Genomic DNA, 9,517 nt, shown 5'->3' on the forward strand with positions numbered 1-9,517 from the left:
TCCGCTCCCTAGAGGGCGCGTTTCCAGCGAGTCCCAGAGAGCTCTGTTCTAGCTCATTCCACCGGCGAGGCACAACTCCACTACCATTTTGTGAGTTGCTCCCGGGCTGTCTCAAGCAGGTGAGTTCAGCACCCTGGGGAGGGGTTCTATTCCCTGGCGCCGTGTCTCTGCCCCAGAGGGGTCTCTCCCTGGGGTGCACCCGTCTAGTGTGGGGTGCGCTTGCTCAGGGCTGGCCTCACCCAGGGGAGGCATTTTCCTGGGGCCGCTCACCCCAGCCATGTTGGGGAGGGGCTGCCCTGGCCCTCGACCTCAGCTCAGTCCTGCGGGGGACTCTCCGGGGGTCATTGTCAGCATGGCTGAGGGGGCCTTTTCCTTGAGGGCTTTAAAAAAAAAGATTTATTTATTTATGCAGACAAGAGCTGGGGTGCAGGCCAGAGATGGGGGGGGTGAGAGGATCCACCAGAGAGAGAGTGGGGAACAGAACAGGCGGATCTACTGAAATACTCTGCTGAGGGGAGCAGTGGGCGAGTCAGGAGAGGACTGCTGCGCCATGTAGGTTGCTCCCTGGCCGGTGGGGGATGGATCTCGTGTTGCAGAGGCTGCGGATTGCTTCATAGTGCGGTGCCTAACCCCTTGCGCCACCAGGGAGGCCCCCTTGAGGGCTTTTTCTCCGTCCTGGGGCACTTAGCATGGGATGGTCTCTCCCCGGCCTGGGGTGCTCTTCCTCAGCTGCTCCCTCTAAACCGCCTATCAGACTCTTTCTTGGGGGTGGTGGGGCCATGGGTGAGGGGGAGCTGTATGCTTTCTCAGGCATGCGGCCCTGCGGTTTGGGCTCTTTCTCGGTGCCCCCTCAGACACCTGGGGTGGCGGAGACTCCTGCTTCCCAGGTCAATCTCTGCCCAGGGGGGCTGTGTCCTGAGAGCTCTCTCTGAGGCCTGGATGGGCACTTGATCTCCCTTAGGTCGGGGTGCCTTCTCTTCCTCGGGCCCTCTACCCAGGCCGTGGCCGGGGACTGTGCTCTGGGCTCTGTCTCTGCCTTAGGGGTGGCTTCTCCTGGGCCCGAGGATCTCCGCCTTGGGGGAACGTCTCACACGGGCAGTTTGGGGCATTTGGGGGTAAACAGGGAAGGGGGTCTGCTACTCGGATGTTCTGTGTCAGCTCTGGGGTGCGGCACTTTTCTTTCATGTTTTCCCTTTTGGTTATATGCCTTTACTCTCTTAGAAAACAGAACCTGCTTGGGGAAGAATAATTTCATAACGAAATCCACACCAGAAAAGTAACATACCTTTACTTCTAGCTGGTGTTTTAAGTGCAATATATATGCCTTGTGCCCCCAACTGAGACCGCAGTACCCATCGTAGGGCCTGCTTTGTTTTGTGTCATGAGTGTTTTCTGTAGTTGGTGAATGTTATTCTAAAACATGTGGGTTTTTTTTTAAAGATTTATTTATTTATGCATACAAGAGCTGGGGTGCAGGCCAGAGATGTGGGGGGTGAGAGGATTCACTGGAGACAAAGTGGGGAACAGAACAGGCAGACTGACTGAAACACACTGCTGAGGGGAGTGAGTGAGTGATGTGAGTCATGTGATGACTGCTATGACATGTGGGTTTCTCTCTGGCGGCTGGGGATTGAACTTGTGCTGCAGAGACTAGGGATTGCTTCATAGTGCATTGCTTAACTCCTTGCACCACCAGGGAGGCCCTGGAATGTATAATTTTTAAACTGATTTATAGTTCTACATATATTCTGGATTCCACCGATTGTTTGGCTATGTAGCAAACTATGTATGCATATACAGGTACATATGCATATTTATACATTGCATGACTATAATATTTGTCTAAATATTTATCAAATTTTACATAATCATATACTTTTAATTATCTTCAACAGATCAGTTTTTGAATTTCACTTTTAAAAAAAAAAAAGATTTATTTATGCATACAAGAACTAGGTGCAGGCCAGAGGTGCGGTGGGTTAGAGGATTCACCAGAGACAAGAATGAGGAGCAGAACAGGCAGATCCACTGAAACACACTGCTGAGGGCAGCAGTGGCTAAGACAGGAGAAGTCATGTGGGTCATGCGGGTCATGCCCCATGTGGGTCACCTCCCTGGCCCAGGATTGAATTTGTGCTGGAGTGGCTGCAGATAGCTTCATAGTGCCGACATTTGACCCTTGCGTCACCAGGGAGGCCCCTACTCTATTAATAATGATGAATAGAAGTTTTAAATTTCACTATTTATAATTAAACAATATATTACTTTTGGTTAGTGCCTTATTTACCCTTGTAAAAGTTTTTTTTTTTTTTGCTTACCCTCTAACTTTGAAGATAAAATCATAAGTTTTCTACTAGATTGCCCTGTCAACTTTTGTAGCATGAGATGAGGTAAGAGTTAATAAGGTCCTCTGTATGTATCAAAATAATTTATTTCAAACACTGCCCTTCACACAGTGTTTTGCTGGCGTCCTTATATCATAGCATTTAGTTGTTTTGTATTTCCAGGTTTATTTCCATACTTCGTTCTCTCCCATTGATATATTTGCCCATCCTTGCATCAATGCTACTCTGTTTTAATGACTATACTTTTATGGTAAATCTTTTTAGGGGTTACGTGTCAGCACTATAAGGCTATCCTCAGCCACTGCAGCACGACTTCTATCCCCCCCATCAGGGAGGTGACCCATAGGCACAGCAGACCACTCCTGTCTCGCCCGCTGCTCCCCTCAGCAGTGTATTTCAATCAATCTGCCTGTTCTGCTCCCCACTCTGTCTCTGGTGAATCCTTTCACCCCCCTGCAACTCTGGCCTACACCCCAGTTCTTGTATGCATAAATAAATAAATTTTTAAAACAAATTTGCTTTTTTTTCTGAGGACTGTGTTTAGCCCTTTAGTTTCCATACCATTTTTTACTCTCAGCTTGTCCATTTTCACAAAAAAGTAACATAATGGGATTTTAAATGAGATTGGTAAAGATCACTGTAGGGAGAATTGATGATAATGGCTCTTAATAATGACTCTTCCAATCCTTGCAAAAAGTGTTTTGTTTTTTCTTTTCCCCTCTTGAGATCTTTAGTTTCTCATTGATGTCTTATTGTTTTCTTGTAGTGTCCTAATATACCTTTCATTAGACTTAGATATTTGAATTTTTGATAATGTTTTCAATGGCCTTTGAAAATTCATTTTCTACTTATTTGTTGCTATTCTATAGAAATAAAGTGATTTCTGCTATATCTAATAATGACTAAATTTACTTTTTGGCTATAATGATTTTACACATTATTGCATATTCTAAATACAGAACACTGTCATCTACGAATAATGAGTTTTATTTCTTTTCAAACTTTGTAACTATTATATTTTCCTGATCCTACTACACTTTTTAGGACCTTCAGTAAATTATCTTTGGATAGTGAACATCTTTGTCTTTTTTCCCATCTCAGGAAGAAGATATCTGATATTTTACCAATAATTGTGACATTTGCTATAGTTTTATTTGTAGATTTTATCAGGTTGAGGATATTGCCCTCTCTTCAAAGTTACTAGTAGATTTTATCATGAATAAATGTTGAAATTTAACCATCTATTAAAAAATGATCATGTTTCTCTGCCCTTTTTTGTCAATGTGGTACATTGCATTGATTTTCAAATTTCAAAGCAATCTTGCATTCCTGAAATGTACCACACAAAGTCAGAATGTATGCCCTTGTATGTATTATTGTATTTTATTTGTTAATCTTTGTTTAGAATTTTTGTGTCTTAAGTTCAGGAGAGATTGTGCCTGCACTTTTTGGTTGTTTTGATGTCCTTGTCAATGGTTCATATGGACCTCCGGAATACAGGACAAGAAAGAAGAATTATTTCCCCTAGCAGAAATTGGAAAAGATTGGTTTATAATTCTTGAAACAGGTAGTCATATTTTTATTCACTCGTGGAGAATGAGAGTAGCTGACTCCCAGAGCATTCTGATTAATCATGATTATACTCATGTTTGGTTTTGGACAACATATGTCTGGTGACTTCCTTCTTTCATCACCTTCACTGGATTAAAATTAGATTGCTTTTCCTGACAACACAGTGTTGCTTGGGGGCATGTTAATCCTTCTGTCATGACTGATGACATCGATTATACAAATGAACGCTATATAGACCTATGCAAAAAGCGATCTTGTAATGATGACATGTTTGACACAAATGGAATATCTTCATGGATGTTCATGGCTGTTTCTCAGGAAGTATGACTGGTGAAGCTGAGGTGTTGGCTGAAGCACCTGAAAATGAAAGAAAATATGGAGAATCCAAGAGCCGTCTTTCATCTGGCAAAAGGCTGAGTATGACCCCGCTGTCAGTGAAAAAGGAAGGAGAGGACGAATCCCATCCCAGGGCCTCAGGCTTGTGTGTGGAGGATGATAAGGATGCCTGGCCTCACCTCCTCTTCAGGCTCTGTCCCGGTACAGTCTGCCTGATGCCTCCTTCGCTCCCCTGGAGCTGTTCTCAGCAAGGTCTTACTTTTTCAGCCATAGTTGCTCACTCCGACCTGTGTGGAAACTTTCTAGGATTCCCATACTCTGCACTTACTGTTTTTCTTCTCCTTGCTGATGGCATTTTCATTCTTCCTGCTTTTTTTTTTTTCTTTATGGTGATCATTCCTGAATCGCACCAATACTCTACCCTGTAGTCCACACTGCCCAGTCACTACAATAGCTTCTGTTTGCTCTGCTTCTAGATAACCAGGTCTTTCTGGTGATGGGATGCAAATATCAGACTTCTTAACATCAAGAGAGATTGTTGGCATTTCAACTTGCCTTTATTTTTTTTCTTCACGGTAACACTAAGTCATTTCCCTGAGGGGGGTGCACAGTTCCTGGAGATACTGAAATACCAGGTCGATGCAGAGAGTGAGCAGAGCAAGGTCCTATTCCATCTCCCTGTTCCAAAAATCCATTTACTATATTGTCCTCAGATAGAGGGTGGATCAGATGTAAACTGATAAGAACTTGATCTTAGCACTTGATCTTAGCCAAAAGACCAAGAATCCATCAGCATTTCAAGGCAACATTAACTCACAAGTGTCAGAGCGCCAAGAATGTGTGCTTATGAGTTGGACTGTCCACCTACATTCTGGTGTGTTCAGAGTGCCAGGAGAGATAAAGGTGGTTTTGTTATCTTTCTTTCCTGACCTCAATTTGTCATTTCCCTGATACATCCTTTTACCTTATAAAATCGATTATTCCCTAGAAACTGAGGAGCACTTACCTATCCCTATGGGGGTGATGGTACACAAAACCTAGCAGTCAACCTCTATCTTTGTTTTCCAAATACTCCTGTCATTCATGGTATCCATAGGGAGGTGAGGGAAAGCCACCTGATGAATTCTCATCAAAATCTGCTCACCAGAGGGCCTCCCCTGGTGGCACAGGCGGTTGAGCGCAGCACTGTGAAGCTGTCCACAGCCTCTGCTGCATAAGTTCGATCCCAGCCGGCCAGCGAGGGTCCCACATGGTGCGGCAGACCTCTCCTGTCTCGCCTGCTGCAGTGTATTTCGTCAGTCTGCCTGTTCTGTTCCCCGCTCTGTCTCTGGTGAATCCTCTCACCCTCCCGTGCATCTGGCCTCTACCCTGGTTCTTGTATAAATAAATAAATAAATCTTTAAAAAAAAATCTGCTCACGAGAGCTGATGACTATGGCAGGAGATGGCATCGCATTGATCCCTTGGGTTCTTTTTCTGATGATGTAACCAGTCTTACAAGGGTGGGCTGATCACAAGGCTGGTAGAGATGCACTTGTAGGAGGAATAGTTACCAGGTACCTTTCTGCAGATGACCCAAAAGCCACGGCAGTGCATGTGTTGGGACCAAAGCTGAGCAGAGTACCATTAAATCCAGAGGCAGTTGGTGCTGATATAAAACACGAACTAAGGAAGGCGATTCGACTGTTTGGACGAAGTGAGTATATAAGAATTTCTATCAGTTAAAAAAGTCCAGAGAAATCATTCTCATTCGGTGACTTAGAATAGAGTGGTGGTACCTCATGAGTCATTCTTTGCTAGAATTGGGTTTCCACGTAATTTAAGATAGCGCCTTTATATTTTGACTCAAGAATCCCAGTACACCTCCCCCATCCCACGTTTTTCCTTTTTCCCTTAGTTCCTGTGTACAGGAGTTGCATGAATACTTATGTGCAAATACCTTGACTTAAGCCTTGAAAACACATAGACTATGTAACATCCCAGCCTTTGAAAAATGATTAGCTAGGTAGTGGCTACACCAAGGTTGCATTCTGTCTCCTATAAATAGTTGAGAAATACTGAAGAATTCTTTTTAAAACATCTTCAGAATATGAAAGAATCTTCAAATTGCTCAAAGGCGTTCAAGGACCCCCACAAATGAGGAGAAAACTTGTTGAATTTACCATCAAGGAAGCCGCAAGGTGGGTGTGAAGAGGAGCTCTCTGATTTCTTACAGTGGTTGGACCTGAAGCAGTGCTGGGCCAAGGGGTGGGAAGTCACCCTGCTTTCTGTTTCCTAAGCCCTCGTCCTCACTTGGTGAATGCTGTCTCCACAGTTACTCGATTGGTCTATTCTGAGTCTCCCTCATTCTGTGTTCAAGGTGACTTCTATTTTTATCAGCGTTTGACCAGGGCATGGACATTTATTTGACACCTTGTATTTGCTAGGGAGTCTCATGCCACACAGATGTACTTTCCATTGTCCAATGGATTATACGTTCCTCCATCTTGTGCCTCCCACATGCATGCTTTCTTGATGTATCTTTTCATTCATGACTTGTCTTCTTTATTTTCAGATTTAAAAGAAGAGACTTAATTCAGCGCCTTGAGAGGGAATTTGATAAAATAGATTCTGGTCATTTTCTCAAGAAAGATCATTCTACCCCAAACGCCTAATCCTGTTCTCTCAATGGTAGATGAAAAACAAGAACCAGATTGGTGTTCTCTGTAATGGAATAGGATACTTTTTAATGCCTCCAAGCATGTGTTAGTTAATAGAATTGCCTTCCACAGGCTATGAGAAAGCAGTGGAGCTGCTTCCTGTTATAAATTGCTGTTAGTAATAGGTGGTGTTTTGCCCTAATAATTCTTTGAAAGGATAAATTCTACTGTTTCTTTTCCTGCCATAGGTGAGAGATTATTAAATTAGCATGTTATGCTACAGCCCTTGTTTCTGTGTGTGTCATAGCTGGCTATTATTTTCTCCTTTCACTACCTGTTTTTTATTCCCTTTGCTCTGAGACTGCGTCTCAGCTGGTCATGGTGCTTGTCCTGGGGTTGGAGTGACTCAGTGCTCCATTGCTGAAGTATCTGAACCATCAGATATCCTGCCTGATTGGATTGTTGTAATTTTCCATGACCTTTAGTCAGTCACAAAATATGAGTGTATTAGGAAGGGCTCTAGACATTCAGCACATACTTTTCCTTAGCCACTGTGTAGTAGCAACCAGTTTTCTTTGATAATCAGGTTACATCACTCTAGACCATTGAGGAGATCCATTTTTGCTCATTGATTGAGATGCTGAGCAATCCCATGTGGCTGGCTGGCAGTCCCAACTTCCATTTCAATGAGTCATTTTTGGGCCCCTAGTTGGAAACATTTTTCCATTTGAAAAAAGACCTGTAGTCTAGCAGAGCAGAAGTTATGGGGATAGAATGCAAAATTTTGCTACTGGATATGCAAGAATAAAAGTGAGGATTCCTCTCATTGCCATATCTTCATTGCTGAAGACAGGTGCATGGCTATGGGAGAAAAATCATGACATACTGGGCACTGAGATAGAGCATTGCCACCCCCTAGATAATGTTGCCTCCGTCTCAAAAGGCACTGACACAAAACTAGAACTATAACTGAGGTTTCAAGGAGTCACTCCACAGTTCTATTGAGCCAACCAGTTCAGGGTAGTGGGGAACATAATAAGACCATTGAATCCACTAGCAAAAGCCCATTCCTATATTTCATTTCTCATAGTTTTTTTTTAAAGATTTATTTATCTATGCATACAAGAACTGGGGTGTAGGCCAGAGGTGTGGGGGGAGTGAGAAGATTCACCAGAGACACAGTGGGGAGAAGAACGGGCAGATCTGCTGAAATACACTGCTGAGGGGAGCAGTGGGCAAGACTGGAGAGGTCTGCTGCACCATATGGGTGAGCTCCCTGGCCAGAGATGGAAATCATATTGCAGTGGCTGACCATCCCTTGATAGCACTGTCTTTAACCCCTGCACCGCCAGGGAGGCCCTCTCATAAAGTTTTATGTTTAGGACCACCCTGGTGACCTAGGGGTTAAGTTTCAGCACTATCACTGCCATGGCCTGAGTTGATCCCCAGCCAGGGAACTAACCCACAGGGCACAGCAGACCTCTCCTGTCTCGCCCGCTGCTCCCCTCAGCAGTGTGTTTCAGTAGATCTGCCTGTTCTGCTCCCCACTCTGTCTCTAGTGAATCCTCTCACCCCACCCCCGCACCTCTGGCCTGCACCCTAGTTCCTCTACCAATGAAGAGGAGCAAGGTAGGAAAACCCTACTCCCTGTAAATATTAAACTTATCACCAGGAGTGAAGATGGTCAAGGTGACAAGAAAACATGCCTGCTCACAGACATGTAAAATTGCTGCTATTTTGTCTGATTTTTCATGATTTCTTCCCATGCAGTGCTATTTTGACTAATTTAGAAATGAATTTGAGAAATTATTACATATGAAAATAATCTTGAACATAAAGGTTTATCAAGTTACAAATTACAAGTAAATTGAATGTTTAACGCTGCCGATGATGACAAATCATTAGCTATATGATTACTTTGCAACCATTAAAACACAGATTTTAGAATAACATTCACCAACTACAGAAAACACTCATGACACAAAACAAAGCAGGCCCTACGATGGGTACTGCGGTCTCAGTTGGGGGCACAAGGCATATATATTGCACTTAAAACACCAGCTAGAAGTAAAGGTATGTTACTTTTCTGGTGTGGATTTCGTTATGAAATTATTCTTCCCCAAGCAGGTTCTGTTTTCTAAGAGAGTAAAGGCATATAACCAAAAGGGAAAACATGAAAGAAAAGTGCCGCACCCCAGAGCTGACACAGAACATCCGAGTAGCAGACCCCCTTCCCTGTTTACCCCCAAATGCCCCAAACTGCCCGTGTGAGACGTTCCCCCAAGGCGGAGATCCTCGGGCCCAGGAGAAGCCACCCCTAAGGCAGAGACAGAGCCCAGAGCACAGTCCCCGGCCACGGCCTGGGTAGAGGGCCCGAGGAAGAGAAGGCACCCCGACCTAAGGGAGATCAAGTGCCCATCCAGGCCTCAGAGAGAGCTCTCAGGACACAGCCCCCCTGGGCAGAGATTGACCTGGGAAGCAGGAGTCTCCGCCACCCCAGGTGTCTGAGGGGGCACCGAGAAAGAGCCCAAACCGCAGGGCCGCATGCCTGAGAAAGCATACAGCTCCCCCTCACCCATGGCCCCACCACCCCCAAGAAAGAGTCTGATAGGCGGTTTAGAGGGAG

The 9,517-nt window shown here is 44.5% G+C and overlaps 1 protein-coding gene and 1 non-coding gene across 2 annotated transcripts; one reads left to right on the top strand and one right to left on the bottom strand.

Moving 5' to 3' along the window:
* LOC119246515 (integrator complex subunit 6-like) lies at positions 1-7,084 on the top strand. Its single transcript, XM_037512885.2, has 5 exons — positions 1-119; positions 4,236-4,454; positions 5,823-5,948; positions 6,339-6,432; positions 6,807-7,084. The coding sequence occupies exons 2-5, from the start codon at positions 4,241-4,243 to the stop codon at positions 6,904-6,906; spliced, it is 534 nt and encodes a 177-aa protein (XP_037368782.1). The 5' UTR covers positions 1-119; positions 4,236-4,240; the 3' UTR covers positions 6,907-7,084.
* LOC119246862 (U2 spliceosomal RNA) lies at positions 4,852-5,043 on the bottom strand. The gene has a single exon (XR_005125610.1). It is a non-coding gene; the product is annotated as a U2 spliceosomal RNA (small nuclear RNA).
* Positions 7,085-9,517: the final 2,433 nt, after the last annotated feature.

The sequence above is a fragment of the Talpa occidentalis genome, unplaced genomic scaffold, assembly GCF_014898055.3.
Source record: "Talpa occidentalis isolate TD23 unplaced genomic scaffold, MPIMG_talOcc4v2.1 talOcc4.15, whole genome shotgun sequence".
NCBI classification, from domain to species: Eukaryota; Metazoa; Chordata; class Mammalia; order Eulipotyphla; family Talpidae; genus Talpa; species Talpa occidentalis.

Excerpts from the sequence above, each read along its gene's own strand:
- LOC119246515 (XM_037512885.2), top strand. The coding sequence starts at position 4,241 with ATGACTGGTGAAGCTGAGGTGTTGGCTGAAGCACCTGAAAATGAAAGA. Across the intron at positions 4,455-5,822 it reads CCTCTTCAGGCTCTGTCCCG|ATGACCCAAAAGCCACGGCA; the intron begins GTACAGTCTGCC and ends ACCTTTCTGCAG. Across the intron at positions 6,433-6,806 it reads ACCATCAAGGAAGCCGCAAG|ATTTAAAAGAAGAGACTTAA; the intron begins GTGGGTGTGAAG and ends CTTTATTTTCAG.